Source organism: Rhipicephalus sanguineus, chromosome 9, assembly GCF_013339695.2.
Source record: "Rhipicephalus sanguineus isolate Rsan-2018 chromosome 9, BIME_Rsan_1.4, whole genome shotgun sequence".
NCBI lineage: Eukaryota > Metazoa > Arthropoda > Arachnida > Ixodida > Ixodidae > Rhipicephalus > Rhipicephalus sanguineus.
In genome coordinates, this window is record NC_051184.2 from 68959176 (window position 1) to 68979502 (window position 20327).

A 20327-nucleotide genomic window follows, 5' to 3' on the forward strand; every position below is an offset into this window, starting at 1 on the left:
CGCAAACCGGCGCAATCGGCCGCAAGCACACACTCGCGTACTCGCGAGTGTTGATATGGTGGGGCCATCTAGTTAACCAGCCTGCAAACGCTCCTTTTCCGCGCGCAGTAAATTGCATAAATAGCCGTGTATTCTTTCGTAGAAGTATTCAAAATAAACACAAAACATATCCGCAAGTTTTTAATTGTGCAGATGCTTCTTAGGATTGATATGTGATGGCAAGAATAACAAGTTCCAAGATGTCAGCGTTCTTGTGGTTATAGGTCTCAGCCCAGCTTTCCTTAGAGTCAGTATTTAACTCTATGGCGGTAGGTAATACAGGGTGGGTTCAGGACACGTTTCAGCTTTAGACACGGGGGTCTTGAGCTGCGCTCACAGTGTGAACGAACTCGCGAATGACGACAATGGCGGCTTTTAGACTAGTTTTATGCACAATAAGTATGGATTTACATATTCATCAATAAAATGAAAATGGATTCATGTAACGGGCACTTGTTTGTCACATTCTTGATATTTTGATAAGTCGGATTTTGTTTAATTTGGACATTTTTTTGCGGTCCCGTGAAGTCCGAATTAACGAGGTTTTATTGTAATATATTACGAAGACAGCGTGATATGGAAGTGGTCAATAAAAACGCTTGTAGACATATCGTTCAGGTCATGGTTTACTTGTGTTCATAAATTTAAGCCATCTGAGAAGTAAAAATTTGTGTGCTAAATCCTCGTGCAGTGTCCGCGCTCATTTTAACCTAGCAACGTTTTCGTTTGCGCTAGTTAGTCAGACGTACTGCTGTAGGCGTGAAGAAGCAGAAAAGGGAGAGCGAAAACTCTGTTGGGCAGCCGGGTGCCATTTTGACTTTGAGGGATTAGGTGTGGCTCCTTGACTCCTCCACAGTGAAGATAAGTGCTAAGGGCGCTGTAGGCGGCATTAACTTCTGTGAGAAGTGAGTAATCTTCCTTGTAGTTCCTTGTATTTCGAATGATAAAATGGCCTTTATTGTAACTAAGCCATGCGCGTTGTACTCACAGCTTCTAAATTCCCTTGCTGTCTACTATTCAGAGCTACTGAACTACTACACAACATCAGCCGCCCACTTCTGTATCTTAACCACTCTCTTCTAGCGTTCGTCACTGACGGGAGCGTCCACACAGAGGGCGCGTACGCGGTCCGCGAAACTCGAATTTTGTATTAAATTGTCGCAAATTCGAACTTTTCCTTATGTGTATCAATTTCTTCGTGTCGGCTTTGCGTCCCTACATGGAGAGCGCTTTTCAACACAAATTTAGCGAAACTTCATAGAGAGCTTTCTGCTTTTACATTTCTTTTGCATCGTGGTTACAACGCAGTAACAAGGTCCATAATATATTCACGTTCTCCAAGATTAGGTGCTTGGAGCAGTGGTAAATACACTCGCCGTGGGGGGGGAGTCTGGACCTGTGTTCTAAAGCCAGTGACGCCTAGATAATCATCTTTTGTTTGATACATTAATTTTTTTATAGCTAATTAGTATTACGTGATAGAAGAACGTACGAGCAGTTTTCTGAGCTCACAAACTTACTCATACGAGAATTCTTTCTCTAATAAAGCGAAAGCAACGGGAAGATGTCTATTTCTGAGGGAATAATTGCTCTGGCTCCAAGTAGCACGTTTCCATGTGCTATGAATGTGCCAAATACATTGGCTGCGATTACATGTATTGGAATGGTTCCCTGAATATAAGTGAATACAAACATGTCTCATCTCCCAAACAATATATTATTCTGGTGTAGTCATGTTAATTGTTTTGTTTGTTTCTTTCCTGTTAATCGTACGGCTGACTCATTTATAAGGCTAATGATCTGGTTTAGATATACAAATATATATTTCAAGGCTAAATAAATTAGCAAATTGGTATACTTACGTCTTTCTTCGCTCCGAAGAGCGTTTATCAAAATGATACTCTCTTCATCGGATCAATGTACATGATCTTGAAGCTCATACGGTCGCCACCTGATTTTATGAATAGAGAGAGATACAGAGACTAAAAAAAGACAGACAAGGAGGTCAACCTGGTTCTAGCAAGCGATTTGCTACCAGAATAGTGGTGATAAATATGACATTGTGACATCGTTCTGAAACAGTTTCTACCTTAGCAGCAAGGTTCAGCAATTCGGAAGAGTTGAGCCAAGACAATATCAACATTAGGGAGTTTTGACTCCCTAATGTTGAGCACTCAATATGTATGAGACCCAAGTGTCATATTGAAAGAAAGCAGACTAATTTTACGGCCACTTTCTTTCATGGATCTCACTCGTTGGTTAGACGAACTGTGTGCTGCACCTATTGTTGTATGACATGAATTACGTGCCAAGCCAGTTTGAGATTAACTATTTTATTGGATCGGCATTTCCGCTTCAATCTTCGTAAAATTTCATTGAAAACATCTCATTGTTTGCAGCATTTTTGGAATTACGATTCACATAATATTACTTTAGGAACGACCATGTGTTGATCAAGTGATTATGAACTTTAGATGGCTTGTGGAATCGCATGTCGATCTTTCGTAATCTGCATGAGCAATGCCTCCTTAGTATGCTCACATGTTACGATGAATGTTTCGGCTTTGCCTAAAATACCGCTGTCGTTGAGATCGCTGTCGTTAAGATTGCCAGCGAGAAAAGAGTTGCATATTGCCACGTCCCCTTCTTGTTTTATTTTGATGTCCCGCAAGGACGGTTAGCAACGCTCGACGCTTACCCCGCCGCAGTGTTCGAGAAGCTTGGCGATTGTAGTAGATCATTTTGTTATGATTGCGCGCAGGACGCGAATAGTCAAGATTATTCCAGAGCTTGCACGACCACCAGTGCTAAGGCTGGAAAGTTCGATGCATGATGTATAAAAGACGGCTCGTCCCAGCGATCATCAGCTTTATCGACGGCTGACGCTCTGTTCGCCGCTATCAGTGTACAGTGTGTATTGCTGTAGTTTGACTTCCCTTTTTCCCGGCCACAAATTCGGCCAAATAAAGACTTTCATCTTGGGACACGTCGCCTGCGTCTTCGTCGACGTCACGACCCCGTGACGTCTGGTCGTGCAAGCTCTGGAATAATCTAGAGTGTTCGCTTCCTGCGCGCAATGTTAACAAAATGATCTACTACAATCGCCAAGCTTCTCGAACACTGCGGCGCGGTCAGCTTCGAACGTTGCTAACCGTCCTTGCGGGTCAAACCCAATACATCAAATAAAACAAGGGGGCGTGGCAATATTCAGGTATATATTGGCCAGCCGCAGCAACCGTTTCAGCCTGAACTACTTTTGAGAGGAGAAAGGAGCGCACAAAGCCTGTCCTTGATATCCAAAGAAAGAACAGAATTTGCAACGTCTTTTTATTGCGTACACAACTATCGACTGGCGGTGTGATGTTTTAATGGTTTTATATGACAAGTTCTTACCGCTCAGAGTCTGGAAGCGAACAGCGTTGGCCACGGTATGCGGCCTGGTTGCTACAGTCGTCAGCCGTGTAAGAAAGTGGTTGCTGTGTGAAAAAAAGTTCTTTGTGTGAAATATCATCCAATTGCTCGTACAAGCCGCTTGTTAGGAGTGGAGGATGGATTTTCAGGCATCAAAAAAGCTCGTTCTAGCGCCAAAAATTGGCAGGAAAAACAACATTTTAGACCTCCAAAGTCGTAAATAAATTTTACGGCACAATAATTTTTCACATAAATGCAAATAATTCAGACGAAGACGTTCGTGACCTCTACCTACGACATGAAAACAAAAATGTTACTTAAGATTGTACAAAGGCGCCAACAGTTAAACATAGCCGTGCAATTGTGCTTTGTGAAGCAGGGTTCGCAGAACACTGTCACTCCCGTGTTCTGCACGGTGAGTCAAGTGTCCAATGTCGAATCAACGCAATCCTGGGTGTCTTTTCGGCATGACTGCGAAGGGCAGAGCAGGAGCAGATTGCCAGACCCATAAAAGACCAGAAGGGAGGGATGCCTCCTATTGGCCGGATCGAATCGCGTAGAGCCAATTTCTCCCCTGGCAGTGGACCACACTTAGCCAGGCCGAGGCACAGGGGAGGGGAGTTGGGGGTTTCAACCCCCCCCCCCATGAAACTTTTCAGTTTTGCATGTATATATATATTCACGCACACATAGAGACGTCCGCACGAGTATAAAGTGTGATGGAACTCCCTCTGAAAAATGTTTCTGGCTACGCTACTGCAGTGAACACCTTAAAAAGTAAATTACAAACAGAACAAAAGCCGCGCGCTCATCGCATTTCTCTTTTTTTTTTTTGCTCTTCGCTCTTCGCTAATATCCCTCCGCGGCTTCGCATTCGCCGAACGCTCGCGCCCGGTCAGCGCGGCGGTGAATGCTCGCCGACGTGTCCACTTCACTGCCGATAGCGGTTGTTTCCGGGAGTTGGTTGAACTAGAAGACTAGGTTGAACCCCACAGTTCGGTGCAGGCAATGTTTCGCAGTGACACTACTAACGGCCTCAAACTGCACCCGGGAGCAAAACTTGAGGCTAAATGGTGTTCATATAAGCGCCAATTTTGAAATAGTCATTTATAGAAAATTTATGCACTTAGGCACAACGCGAAAAGTAGGCATTTATAGGCACTATAATAAGCAATATGAAAGTCCTTCTTGAACTCTAATTTATGCTCATATACCAAAATGCGCGATAGGAGCGCGAGGAACAAAATAGGCATTTGCCTAAAATCCGGTCTCTAGTTGTGAGTTGTGAAAACTGTGAGCTCCGTACTTACATCTGTCGTCGAGGACACATGTACGACACATTGTACAGAAAGGCTGCGGCTTGCGGCGCACGCTTAGTCAGGCTAAAGCAGGGGAGGACGGTCGTCAGAGAAGTGGTTTTGCTCTTCACGTAAAATCTAGATGTGCTGTCAGTCATCTGAAGTCAAGAAAACAAGGCGTTCAACGTTTGTTGTCTTTCTATAAAAAAGTACACGTGGCGTCGTATTTTGTACAGCGAAGTAGTATGTAGGGACAAATCAACATGATATTCATCTATGCGTGTGCAACAATTTCTGCAACGATGCGTGTGCAGTCATTCCATTGATGTGACGTCACGTTACGTGACATCATAACGACGTAATAGTTACGTCATGATGACGTCATAGTGTTGCGTAATCATACGATGATTTTTTGCACCACATGTGTTGACGCTGACGCCGCCGACGGTCAGTTTTCTCATTGGTGAGGTATCTATTCATGTGGGAGTACTTACCTACGGAGCAGAAACCTGGAGACTTACAAAGAGGGTTCAACTTAATTGAGGACGACGCAGCGAGTGATGGAAGGAAATGATAGGTGTAACCTTAAGAGACAGGAAGAGAGCAGAGTGGGTCAGGGAACAAACGGGAGTTAAGGACATCATAGTTGAAATCAAGAAGAAGAAATGGATATGGGCCGGGCACGTAGCACGTCGGCAGGATAACCGGTGGTCATTAAGGGTACTGACTGGATTCCAAGAGATGGCAAACGCGTGAGGGGGAGACGAAAAATTAGGTGGGTAGATGAGATTAAGAAGTTTGCAGGTATAACGTGGCAGCAGAAAGCACAGGACCGGGTTGATTGGCGGAACATGGGAGAGGGCCTTTGCCCTGCAGTGGGCGTAGACAGGCTGATGATGATGATGATGATGATGATGATGAGGTATCTATGGCTTTCACATTAAAAAAATAAAATGGGCATTCGAACCTGTGACTCTCTTGTACCAGTGTTTTCAGAGAATGAGGTGAATGTGAGTTTTAAGATATTGCCACGCACGCTATTTTTCTCTATTTTTATGCAACCGCGCTCCCTTACATGTGTAACTACTTCCATGTGAAAACCGCACCCGAATGACTGGGAAGCTTCTAGATTATTTTAGAATCTTCCAATAAGATTACGCGCAAAATGTTGAACATGAAAGTTTATTCCGGAACTTAGGCGGCCACCGGCGATAACGCTGAAATGCTCGATGGAACATGTATAAATGCAGACGAGCTTTACTGCTTGGTAGATTGCGACGACTGTTCTCGCCGCTATCAGTGTACACCGCGAATTTCTTGTACCCTGACTTTTCATTTTCCGTGCACGAGTTTGCCCACATATACAGTTCCGGATTTCCCAGTCTTGCTGCAACCTTCTTCACCGTCAAAACCACAAGGCAATATATAAGAACAGCAACTTACGTTCGCTTACCACGCGTTTGTCGTGACGAAGATAGCTCATAAAGAACGCAACGAGTTCTCTCTGAGATACTGCCCGGCGGGAAATTAAGAAAATGCACGAAAAGCGGGGCTAGAAGCAAATACGCAAAAAATAAATTCACAATGAGTAGAAAACGTGGATAAGTATAGTGACTGACACTGCCTCGCGTGTGCGTTGTATAGAAGGGGATGCTTGGTTATAAAAGCTGCGCCTGTGGTTTCGCCGCATGTTTACGCTGTGCTGCATAGTGATCTAGATAACCGTCTCGCGTTTGAAAGTTTGTTGACGTACTGACGATATATACAGAAGGGAATGTCCTAATTTGCTGCTTATTTAAAGACGCACGGTTATCTGGTGTCGGTGTAGCTTCGCTGTATAGCTGAGAAGAAAGGGTTTAGGTTATCTTTTTTTTTCTAATGCTACCGGGAAAAAGAAAAAAAAATGCTGATAAAATTTTGGGCGCTTTACATTTCATTAGCGGGCCGCTTGAGGCAGGGCGTTGAGTTTCTTGGCTATATCGACAGTCTCTGATGCCAGGTTGGAGAGTATAGTGGGCAAAGCTAGTGGCGGCTAACCGGTGTCTAATGTTTGCTCTCACTGACCTATGTTGCTTACTGTCGGCTAGTGTTGCTTATTGCTCGCCAAATTTGGCCAACTCACGCGAGTGCGGACCTCCTGTCTGACCATAAGATGCGCTTTAAACGTCACAGTGTAGTGACGTGTCTCGAAAGCCCATACCATGCACTCGGCGAGTAATCTTACGAATAGGCCTCCATGTACCTCTCATAGCTTGGCTCAGTCATAAAATAGGGCATAACCCGCTTCTCGCTGACTATTCTGCATGACATCGATTCCTATACTGCGTGAGAACTGTTGGGTTCTTCTGCCAATGGATTGTCTTGAACTCGCATACAGGCCTTTAAGAAAAATACTCTAGACTGGCCATCTTATTGACATATAACGCGTGCAAGGACATTGGTTAGTCTCGCAGCTGCAACGCGGGAAGATGGAAACGAAGAGCTTTATAATTAAAAAGCCTATGATTTGTTTTTGGCGGCTGCCGAAGAAGTACCATCTCTTGTGCCCCTGTTTTCAGAGAACGAAGTGAAGTTTGGATTTAAGATATCCAAGCAACACTAATCTATCTCAAGTTCGCCAGCGAGCGTCGGTCATCACGAAGATCGCTCGTAAACAAGACCAACGAGAAGTTCTCTGTGTGATTCCGCCCGGTGGGAAAGTTACAAAATGCGTGAAAAGCGGGGCTGGAGGCAAATACACAAAATCAATTCACACTGCGCATAATAATCGTATACCACTTACATCTGAAGCACGTTGATACCGAAAATATTGTGGGTCATCTTCAAATGGGGGACTCGCTGATGTGCTGCCAGTAAGAGCAATCATATAGACACAGATGGAGAGGGTGATCATATTTGTGAACCTGTGCAGTACAAACTGAAAGAGAACACCTATTTAAAGCTTAGTAAGGCCGCTCTTGAAACATGGCATTGCACAACGTGGTATGTTTTTTAAGCTATTCTTCCTGCGCGGACAGGTGTGCATGTGCAACCGTGTGCGACAATAGAGCACGTTAGAATTGCTTCCTTAACAAAAACAAACAGGAACGTTTGTTCTTCTGAATGTAAGAAAGATAGTTAGCAGCGCTTACGCACTATGTCGAAAGTGGCATAGAAAAACATATGAATTGTTACGATCGTTTCATGTCACTTTTGTGTTTTTGGTAAAAGAGTGTATGCAGGCTTGATGCAGATCTTGTTTTGCATTAAAATAAGTGTTGAAATCCGCGCAGAATCTATTTTGGGGCGATGTCTAAGAGATACGTAAACGTAATTCTTTACTGTAGAAAAGTGTACACGCTGGGCGTTCCGTGGAACCTAGTTTTCGGCATGCCGTCTTTCAACTTCACTGCTCAGAACAGCCTAACAAAAGGCCCATCCCGTGATGGGCCTTTCAAAACAAAAACGCTTGTTTGACATTAACTTTCCGCAATTTCGAAATTTTCCGTAAATGGCAATGTGTTAGGTCAACGATACACGTTGACTTACAGAGGGCTTTTATTTTACCGTTAGGTAATATGTCAACAAAGTCTTCACAGGATCTGTTCTCCTTATACTTTTTTTTTAATTGTTGGTAGAAAGCATTCGAACGTTTGCGATATATTCACATCCTGCAAGTGTGGGTGCGCAGCCCAGTTGTTAGGACAGTCGCCTTAAAACACTTGCCGCAGTTTTAACGCGACAGCGTTAAAGAACTCGTGTCCCAGAAATTTCGGTGTCGGCGTCAGCGTCGTTGGTAGCGAGCAAAAAATCGGCGTTGTCCGTGAACGAAAATTTGAAATAGATGCAAAATAAATAAATAATAAAAGACTCATCAATCCGACTGAGAGCCCAGCCCAGGCCTTCTGGCTGGCAAGCAGGCGTTCCATTACAGAGCTACGCCAGTGTTTGAAACTGCTTCGTAAGCAAACAATATAAGCATGTCATGTAGTGGGAGGAGTCTACTTAACGCATGTAATATTGCAAAAGGAAGAATTATGGCCTGCACTTGCATTAGGTATTCTAGGAGAGCAGAAGTGGTGAAAGGCGGGCTAGTTGGTATGATAAACGTGCTGATAAGCGTTTAGCAATGTGACATTTGGTGCACGAATTTCGTCTCTTCAGCATCAGCAGGGAAGGTGTCGCCGCAATCTACATGCCCTGAAAGGAATACATTGCCTGTGGAGTAGTGCCCGCGGCCATAGGTGTGCGCACAGGGGAGGCAGGGGGGCGGCCAACCCCCCTAATCTCCTAAGAGGGGGGGGGGGGCGCAAAATCTGCCGTATACATTGACTTAGTAGGGTGGGGGGCGCTGCGATCAACCTTTGCCCCCCCCCCCCCCCCTGATGAGGAACCCTGCGCACGCCTATGCCCGCGGCTGAAGCCGTACTCAAAGGCTGGCGGCATGAACTACTGGTATACGAAAAGACACCCACGGGGGGCTTGCCTCGCGGAAGAATTAATAGACGGACTACGGTAATGTTAAAGCGAAAGTCTTATATGCCTCATCAAACGCGAAAAGTGACCGTTGGCGTTAGCGGCGCGCACCTCAACGCAACTGTTGCCAAAAATCATCATGTCATGACTTCACCCTCTGATGTCATCATCACTAGCAGGTCACCCAAATTTGTGGCGTCATCATGATGTCATTGCAACGCCACTATGATGTCACATCACATGACGTAACATGATGACGTCATCACATGACATCATCGCTTGGTCAAAGGTGGGCCGATCCAAAGCTTTCAATGCCTCCGATTCCGGAGGCAGTGCAAAACAACGTTGGTGCGGAAAGCCTTGGGGTGGGGGTGGGTGGTGGCGGGCTAACACAACTTACTGGAAAGAAAAAAGAAGATGGATTTCGGCTTCCAGTCCACTTACGCAAATGCATAAGGGAGCATGTGACATTTCTTTTTCTTCCTAAGGGCTATGTGCCTCTCACGATTTCCACCCAACACATTCCGAAACGAGAGAGATCACTATATTGTCTGTACCCATGGCTGTGGGCCAGTCTGACGAGTACCGGGTCGGCTGCTTGCCAGCGCTATGTCGGTCGTATATGCCTGTGCTGCGGGCTTGGGAGCGACTGGTTTCGAGGTACGGGTAAACCGCGCTACAACGGGACAAAGAAAGAAAGGACAGGACCAAGCGCTGCTGCTCCTGGACAGGACAGCGCTTCGTCCTGTCCCTTCTTTTGTCCCGTTGTAGCGCTGGTTACCCGTAGTTCAGTATGTACCAACAAGCTCGCATTAACACTCTGCCCTGGTTTCAAGGCTGTGCATTGTCCGGTAGGCACAGGAACAACACGAGTGCGAGGCGAGGCAACACTCTCTGTCCTCGCAAAGCCTTTTCTTTTTTTCTTGTACTAGAATCTCGGGGGTTTCCATAGAACAAAAGCGCTTCCATGAATGTCTTCGTGCTGTGTATTAAGTGTTTTATTCTTTAGGTGTTCTTTACAACGTTTGTCCATGCGCACACTGAAACAGCATGTTGCATGAAAACTGCTCTTCGCAATGAATATCGTATTGTGCATTCCTCTCGGTTTTATAAGTCTGCGCCTATATGAAAGGCGCAGACTTATATCTTTGCGAATATATATCTTAGTCTTTATATCTTAGTCTTATATCTTAGTCTTTGCGAACACAATACAATTGGGCTTTTTACAGCGAAAGCTGTTATGAGATCATTTCACCGGCCGTTTTTGGCGCCGTAGTTGTCCGCCGCCGCCGCCGCCGGTGTCCGTAACCAGTATCGCTCGAAATAAAAAAAAAACGAAATAAGAAAAAAACTCCAGGATGGAACGAGGTTCGAACCTGGGCCCTCTGCGTGGGAGCCCAGTATTCAACCTCTGAGCCATGCCGGTGCTTGAAACTGCTTTGCAAAAAGGTCCTATGCAGGCTTCACGTCGGAAAGGAACCACATTAGCATATGCAATATAGCGTGGTAGAAGAGTAAAATAAGCACCAAGCGTCGCACAACGCGAATTCTGTAACCAGGCGTCACACAATGCGAATTGCGCAACGAGTAGGTTGTTGAATGCTTCCAACCCATTACAAAGGACTCTGCCATAATACTTCATCGTCATCAGGCACAGCATCAACAAAGTGCGCATAATGCCTTACATGCGTATAGCAGGTACCAACGCTCTCCGTAGAATGACGAAAAATGGCACAGTGCCTGCTGCCCTACTTCTCAAAAATTACAATGATTTATAGCGTAGTGGGTTCCTCACAAGTGCACTTGTATTGGTTGCCAAGGAAGCCCATAAGCGCATGATCCACTTCCTCGGGGTCTCTGTAAAATTACACTGATTTATAGCGTAGTGGGTTCCTCGCAAGTGCACTTGTATTGGTTGCCAAGGAAGCCCATAAGCGCATGATCCATTTCCTCGGGGTCTCAGTAAAGTTCTTCGCCCCCCCCCCCCCCGTCTCTCTCCCACGTCAACGTATGTTATAGAGCATGACGGGAGAGGGAAATAGTGACCGGGCGTCACCCAATGCAAATTACATAACTGGTGGGCCGTTTAAAGATTCCAACCCATTACAAAGGGCTGAGCCATAATTCTTCATCGTCATCAGTCGTCGCGTCAACAAAGTGCACATGATGCCTTACTGACGTGTAGCTGGTGCCTCGCTTCTCCGCAAAATGACGAATAATGGCTTAGTAGGTGCTTCCCAACTTCACAAAAATTGTGATTTATGGCGTGGTGGGTACCTTTCTAGTGTACTTGTTTTGTAGCCCCAAGAGAGCTTAACGGGCTCTAGAAACGCTGCTCTTCCAGCTTTCGCTGTGACTGTGCTGCGGTTTCAGCGCAGGCCTGGTGTTTTTTAAAGCTCGCAATGTCGATCGGGGCCCCTGAAGATGCATTGCGCCAGCTCTACACAATAATAACGCAGGGCTTAAGTTTGGGATCTTTTGTTCCTATAACAATAGATTGTGATTTGAATAATAAGTTTTTTCAGACGCGTTGTTGAATGCAACGATTACAATGATTCATTTTGTTGCTGTCAATGTGTCCTTTAACGCGATATTGTGAAAGTGCTCGTTTTCACAGACATTCCGGTGTCGCCGTACGCGTTGTTGGTTGTGAATGACATATTAGCGTTGTCCGCGAGGGAAAAATCGAGATAGATGCAAATAAATAAATAATAAAAATTTTCAGTCGGAGTGAGAACCTAACCCAGGCCTTCTGGGTGGCAAGGAGCTACTCTACCAAGCTGTTTCGAAAAAAAAAAAAACCTGTAGGAATGTCATGTAGTGGGTGGTGCAAATAGTGTTTGGTTTAAAGGTCCACCATTTGCAAAGCGCACAGGCATACTTAATCATCCTGATCAGCAACAGCAGGATCAATGTTTAGAGCTGCGCATGCGCGCGTATTGCGCACCCTTGCGGACGCGAAGTGGGTAATTATTCAATTCATTCACCGAAGAATTATCTCGTAGTGGACACTTCGCAACTGTCCTTGCACTAGGGATTGCAGAATAGTTTGAAAGACAAATTTAAGCGCACACACGTTCCTTTACTTGCGACATGGCTGAGGTGTCTACCGAAATCGGAAGTCAGGCTGGCGATTGAGATGGCGATGTTAACAAGAGCCCGTCACGCCATCGTGTTCTACTCTTGAAGCCGAAGCTCAAGCGTCGTGAAAGTTTTAATTAAGGCGCAGGAATGTGCACGACTCATTGCGATGGAAAAGACGCTATCAGAAGAAAGATCCGGTTTAATATAACTTTCATAACCGATTTCGCAATGCACGCGTATGTTTTTTCGCATTTGTCCAAGAATACCTTCCATTACTGTTCCTTGCACCTGTCATTAATTACGCGTCCTACACGCGTATTACAAAAGAATGTAATGTTGGTTTGCCATTGCTTCAGTAAAGGGGATATGCATAGGTTATTAATTGACATAGTGTTCGAAACCGCATTCCAAGATCAAACTTTTGTACCTTGATAATGCTCTCCTTAAATGAAAGAAAATGACTGAGCCATGTCAGGTTTACGAGTAAAGGGTTATATTTACCTTTGTAATAGTACATAATAATAATAATAATAATAATAAAAGAGGGCTTAGTCCGGACCTGTCCCTGCGGTGTGCCTGATAATCATATCGTGCTTCTGGCACGTACAACTCCATACCTGTTTATTAATACCTGGTCGGCTACTTAAGGTTGGGGAGCCGATTACACAGTTACCATCGTTAACGCAGCGAGCCATACGAACCTCATGGCAAGTTTCAACACTGCGTCCATAGCGTCCGTAAGGGCGTTGCCTACGTAAGAACGCCGCGTTTCGCATAGAATGCATGCGTTGTAGTTCTTTGCAAGCGCTCTATGTTAAAAGCGTTGTGCTTGCGCCCTCTGCTCCATTAAGCACGCTACGTGCGTAATGCTAAAACTCGCTTATATTTACTGTTCCTACAATTCGCTTCTCTGACCGATGCCCGATGCGCTTCCTTGAACATGCCCTGGGCTAAAATTGTTTAATTAGTAAAACTTATACATGTGAAGCGGAGATAATACTATGTGGGGTTTAACGTCCCAAAACCACGATATGATTGTGAGAGACGCCGTAGTGGAGGGCTCCGGAAATTTCGACCACCTGTGGTTCTTTAACGTGCACCTAAATCTAAGTACACGGGCCTCGCACATTTTCGCCTCCATCGAAAATGCAGCCGCCGCGGCCGGGATTAGATCCCACGACCTTCGGGTCAGCAGTCGAGCGCCATAACCACTAGACCACCGTGGCGGGGCGTGAAGCTGAGAATCCGCGGAATTGACCACCGTGACTGATGCCTCATGTATTTTACGCGTTGTTGCAGCTTGTGCTAAAGTGGCTTGTCCTGGCCAGTTTGTTGGCGGTGTTGTGGCATGAGGGTTGCAATAGACCCAGACTTCATTTGGTAGCGTGGCTGAGTCTTCGGGTCGAGGAACGAGGAACTCATGCTTCGAAGTTCGGAAACAAAAACAAACAAGCTTAACGACGCTTTTTACAAACATATTTACATGGTGGGAAAGTAAGATAAAAGAGTTCAACGACGAGTGACTGGTTGAGCCATTTTCCCAGGGCCCAGAGCTTCTTTATCTCACTCAGCACCGTCGTTTTAACTCATCAGGCCGGCCTTTCCTTCCTTACAGTAGCCAGTCACACACAAGACACCACCCACCAAGCCACCTGACCATAACCCAGCACTGTCGCAGATGAGATGTCGCACCCGCCGATGTAGCAAAGTTCCAGCGGTCAATGGCGCTCACATAGGAGTAAGGTCGGGAAACGGGAGACCGGTAGAGTTCTTCCGCCTCTCCCCAGTAGGGCATTAAAGGGTGTACGGCGACCTGTTTGCTGTGGTCAAAGCAGACGAACTGGGTCAGCGCCGTAGCATCTCAAGGAACCCACAGGGGCCCATTACGAAGCTTCGGCGTCGCCCCACTGTTCCTCTGAGTGCGCGCGCTCTCTTCCCTTTGCGGGATGATAGCGATAACTGAGAGGCCGTCTCCAGGAAGGATCAAGGTGTCTCGAGTCGCGTGGGAATTCACCGCCGGAGCACGCTCTCAGACGACGTGTCTCCAGTAGCAGTCATAACAGCGGTAACAAATATGCGGCGTGAAAACTAAGTCGAATGGATAAATCCACTGATGTTACTTAGACCTGACAGAGTGTAAAACGCAAAGCAGAAAACGTTAAACATTCCACTCTACAACTAAGTTCAACAAGTAGCTTTTCACGTCAGGATTTTTTTTTCTGTAGAAGATCGTCTTCTTGGTTTTATCTTTCTCAGAGGTATAGGAATATACTTGCATCCGCATTCAATAAGGTAGTGTGCAATCTTTTTTTTTTTAATTAGGGTAACGCTCTGTCTTAGGCGTGGGGATCACGTCAGAGCTAACAAAAGGTAAACTGCTATTTTTTCTGAAGCCATCTAAAATATTGTCATTCTCTCCCATTACTAGTTATAGAAGTAGCTCTTACCGTTCAAAGAGGATGGTTCATAGATTCATCTTCTAATAACGCTTGTAGGTCTTCAGCCACTTCTTCTACGTCAATGCCATCGGTTCCCGAAGCAGTCTACTATCTGACAAACACGACGGTTTGTCACTGCACAGCCGGTCGCTTTCACAGGCTACGAATAAAGACATTTGCTCCACAAGCGCTTATACGTAAAAAAGGAAGACTTTGTACCGTGACTGCAACACATTCTTAGCATTTCCTTTTTTTTTATTAAGTGTCCTCTTGTGATTTCTTCCCAGTAGCATCGCTGTTAAGGAGGGACTTGCTAAAGCAATATGGTTTGGGGTCTCTGTCATAATGTCTATTGTGCCGACCTCGCACAGCCAGAGAACTTACTATTAAATTTTTTCTTTGGATAATGTGCGTTTAGAGAGAGAGAGAAGAACAGGCAGAGTGTATTACATATTGGTAGTAGCAGCAGCAAGGCTTGCAACAATGGTGTTGTTACCAGCAATTGCGTTTGTCTAATCGGCCTACCTGAGTTGTCGCTTTTGTACTTTTTTTAGTAATCAGTGTTGAACAGTGCAGCAGGGCGTTATATATTGGTGTGCGAACTTCAATAGGAGCTACAAATTCAGCTCCCTGGCTTGTGCTAAGTTTGCTGCATAGGTGCAGTGAACGGAAATAACAAAATACGCCGTTTTACTTAAAAACTGCTCAATTTTTATTCTGCGTCATTTGAAGCAGTGAGTAGAAAACGGTCTCCATAAATAAGAAGCACTCGATGAGGTCACTGGAAGTTGGAGTAGGTATCGAACGTGTCCAGAAAGCTGAGAGCCAGGTCGTAGCAGAAGGCGTATTGTTCCTGTAAAACACGAAAACAATTGGAGCATATTTATCTCATTATGTCTGCAATGCAATACACAACGTGATCAGGGTCCTTATTTATACGGCACAAAACAGCGTAGCATGTCCGCAACGTGACACAATGACACTACGAGTTAAAATACCTGGCAGTAACGTGAAACTGCAGTGTCAGATATGAACCGCTATATCATGTCTGTGTTCACGCCCTGTGCATCGCAGCTGCAAAATCTTTTCACCATTCCAGCCATGAAACGCGCTGGGTTGGCGTTAACCTAGCAACTTTGACTTCAGCGCAAGCGCACTTAACGTAGACACAAATTTCACGCGAATGCTAATAACGAAGCCCCGGGAAAAAAGCAAGGCTCCTTGCGTGGTTTTTACTTCTTTGTCAGCACGTCAAAGGTACGTAAACTAGCAAATACAAAAGATATTTAAACAAACTTTCTAGCCACTGTACGTCGTATCGCGCTACTTTGGTGGTCCACTCAAATTAGTAGCATAGCCGAACTACATCTGTCAGAGTCGCTTTTGTGTTATTCGTCCAAGTCCTAGACGTATGACGCCGTGGGTAATTATCTACAGACAGCTGCGACTGTCATGGCGTTTTGTGCTTGTACGTCCCGTATGTCGTCCACGCGCCCATTACCCCGGGAAATGCAAAAATACAACGCCTAGTTTTTCGAATCTAATAATGTCAAACGCCGTTCTGCTTGTGTAACATGGCTTCGTCTTCAAGCAGGCGTGGTGACATAGCGAGGCGTATTTAATCACTGAAATCTCGCGGGGGTACATTCGTTTACATGCGCATGGTGTAATGTCCCGACAATATATTCCCAATTTAGTAACCTTTTGACATATTTGTAGCAGTTAAAGAATTTGTTCACCATAGAGCAATTTTAATTATTTTATTTTATTTTTACATACTCCAGCCTCCTTGAGGCTGATGCCATTGCTTAATTGAAGAAAGACAATAGTCCTTTGACCTTTTTTGTGGGTCCCGACTATATATTAATCTATTTATAGAGACACGTGTACTTTCTTTGGGCATCACTAAACTCTCGTGGGAGAGTCGTGACACCCAAAAGAGAGTTAACGTGTCTTCTTAAAGAGAGTCATACACGTGGCAAGTCCGGACTCACCGACAAAAGAGTAACACATATTTCTTTTATTAGAGTGTAGGCTAACGAGCGATTGAAACTGTACTGAATTCTGCTATTTCACTGCTGCAAGAATGAAACCACGTCACTGTATCCAGGGCATTCTGAGTTAGGGCGCTCATTAGTGCGTTGGCTTCTCTTACCGAGTCGACGATGAATTCAGGACGGCTACAGCGCACGTTGCGCACGGATCGGAATACGTCGAGCTCCTGTTCCAGCTTCAGCTGGTCGCATATCGCTGCCGACACGCAGTAAAGGCCGCTTTCCTGGCAGCCATCCCTGAAAGCGAGAGGAACATTTGTTGAATACTACCGAGGTTAAAATACTTCGGTGTATGGTATATTTGACATGTATATTTGACACCTTATGTTTAAAACTTACATGGCTGTTTTGTATTGCTGTTCGTTCTGAACTCTATAAATTCAAGTATCCTTGCCTCCTCGTAGCACATGGAACTCCGCAAGATTAGTCATGGTGACTCGAACGCGTACTTTGCTATGGCGTATTGCGATCTACGCCCCTTAGTCACTTAAAAGAAGCTTGTGGTGCTTTGTGCTTTTGAAAGAGACACCTTCTTGGTCTTCTAATTCTGTGATTTATATGGGTGGCATCAAACATTTTGCGAGCTTTTCGAGCGACAATATGGCAACAAATTTTGAACGAAAGATTGCGAATTGGACTACAGCCTTCGTTTCACAACGTCGCACTGAAATGCTTGGTTATCTTACTCAGTAATTTTCTCGTATTTATTTTTTATTTGTGGCCAACATGAGGCCACTTCGATGCAACGCCTACTTGTCCGACAATATCAGATGCGATGCGCGGGCCGTGGCGAAGCGTCACTTCGTGAAGCACGTGGAAAGCGTTTCGCCATTTCGCTTTAGCCCATAACCCCAGATTTCTGTCGCGCGCTCTTGGCGCGTGCGCACTGTGGAACCCATCACACACAAAAAAAAGAATTTTTCACAAAGCTAAGGTTGTGGGGCGCCATGACGAACATCGCTGTGCAAGGGGAATGTGCTCGGTGGGCCATTGCATTATCGCTTCGATAAGAAACACGGATATATGCGTATTATTGTAGCAGTCGGATCCCTTTACGCTTTTTCTGGGAAACGTTGCTGCGGCCATTGCTAGAAAGTTGCGCCTAATAGTGAAGGGGTCAGTAACATGCCACGGAAGTGGACTGAGACATGCCCCCCTTGTGTGTGTTATTAATATCTTGTTTTACTTTTACATGCCGATACCACGATATGATTATGAAGCATGCCGTAGTTTCGGGAGGGCTCCCGAAATTTCGACTAACTGGCCCGGCCGTGGCGGCCACGTTTTCGATAGAGGCAAAAATGCTTGAGGCTTAGTGCTTAAATTTAGGTGCACATTAAGAAACCCCAGGTGGCCGAAATTTGCGGAGCCCTCCTCTAGGCGTACCTCACAACAATGCCATGGTTTTGGAAAGATAAACGCCAACAATTGTTATTATAATTTTGGCTACCTGGCGTTCTTTTCTTTTTTGAAGTGCGCTGACATCGAACAGAACACGGGCCTTCGGCATTCGCCTCCATCGAAATTTGACCGCCGCAGCAGGGGTTGAACCCGCGACTTCCCGGTCAGCAGCAAAGTACCGTAACCAGTGTGCCACCGAAGAGGACATTACTCGGCAGTTGCAGCTCGTAATGGACGCTGCAGTAACATGCCACAGATGTGAATTGAGACATGCGGTCCTTTATGTAAGCTATTCTGAGAGATTATTAGATTTCGAAATGAGTTTTTCCTCGGTTTCTCGGAAGTAGTGTGCTCTATGTATATCATTGGAGAGTAATCATTTGGCAATAGTAAACTGGCACTCAGGGCACTCATTCATGTCTTCGTACTCACAGGCACTGCACCACGACTGTTCTTCCTTCGGCTTGCATCTGCCACCGATCCACGTGTTGCAGTATCTCCAGCACCACGTCGCAGGAACTCGGCACAGTGCTGGCCCTATTCCAGGACTGTGAGTGGAACTGCTTCAATATCCGGGCTGGTCGCTGCAAAATGAAACAGGTCACGTGTACGGATCAATGAGGCGTTAGGTTACCAATGTAACAGGCCCAACCACTTCACTATTCGCCATGGTGGCAGCTTTATTCGTAATGTGGTGGGTACGGTTGACAGCATCGACACCAGATTTAGACAGACTATCTATACTTGCGCGCGCTTCACGCGATAGCATATATCTAGCAATACCACCAGCTTCGTGGAAATTCAAGTAGGAGATATGATTCTTTCTTCTTTCTTTTATACATAAAGCACATAAAACACATCGTGTTGGGAGACGCCTGCGGAAGGCTTTTCTTCGATGTGTTCTCGAGAAAGGCGTCCCATTGATTATAGTTGCTAGCACTTGCCGAAAACAATTGATCGATGGCTTTGACAAAGGTGGGTCCCTTCTATCGAAACGTCGACCAGCCTGTCTGAGGCACCCTCTCCTCTTAATTCAACCTATCCGAATATCATTAAGGTTTCCATGTATAGGACCACTTCATAGTATCTTGTCGCGGGGGGCAGTTTGATGGCAGAAAACAATGCCGCCCAGAGCGTTGATATTCTTGGTTCAAAGTCAACGACCAAGAAGTGGTGAGGAAATACCCGGCAGTTTAATACAAGCCACACTTTTGGGAAAGTCTGCAGCAGCCGAAGATCCATATGTGACAAGTGCGTGTAAAATATTTGAAATTTGACGTACCGAACCGTAGATGACCTTAAATGTTCGCACGAGGAGGCCTCGGAAGTCTTGAGTGTCGGTCTGCTCCACCACAACCTTTCCGTACTTGACTGTGGTCTTCAGGCTCGGCCAGAATTGCGGTGTCGTCTAATGGAAAGCAAGGAAAACATAACACTATTATTTTTTAATTTGTATATGAAAACAAAGGAGTGCAGGCTACGTTTGAGCCGCCTATCCCAACTTCATGATAGTGACATTGAAAAGCACACAAAAACAAAATAAGCGAGAAGGAATAAAAGAATACCAAATGAAAACAAGGGTTATTGAGAAGCACTATGTGCGCATACGATCAGGCTTATAAAGGATACCTCTAAGGACAAAGTCCACTACATACAGTATGGTCACACAAGTTACCGCGGATGGAGTCCATACAGATGCTTTTCATACACTTACACATAACATTACTATGAGATATTTATCATGAAAGAAGCAGTAATGTCAATTACAAATAGCTCACCAATCCTGTGTCCACTAAAAAAAACGCGACGATCGATAACTGCCCGTATTTGATTGTCAGGGTGCGGCCACACTCAAAGCTTTTTGTTAACTGCGATTGGTAGTCTATCGAGGCTGTTCAGCAGATCACGCCGTTGAACGCGCCGTTCTTCGTATTGCGAGAATTCTGTAATGTCATCCTCCACCGACGCATCGAGGTTATTACGGTGGTTTCACTGTGGGGACATTCTTTTTTTGACGCGGCGCCATAAATGAGGTGCGCATGCTTCATCTAGGTGTTGTTGCCCTTTATATAGAGTAAATATTTATATAAAGGAATACATACGTAAGCTCAAGGTGATTTCATTGTAAGGGCGCTTGAAAGGCCGCT

General features: G+C 45.3%; 1 protein-coding gene across 1 annotated transcript in view; it reads right to left on the reverse strand.

Moving 5' to 3' along the window:
• LOC119405297 (receptor-type tyrosine-protein phosphatase kappa) overlaps positions 1 to 20327 on the reverse strand; it is a 227174-nt gene that overhangs the window by 75567 nt on the left and 131280 nt on the right. Inside the window, exon 39 of the mRNA XM_049419250.1 lies at positions 19463 to 19588. Within this exon, the coding sequence (XP_049275207.1) occupies positions 19463 to 19588 (126 nt within the window). The remainder of the gene's footprint in view (positions 1 to 19462; positions 19589 to 20327) is intronic.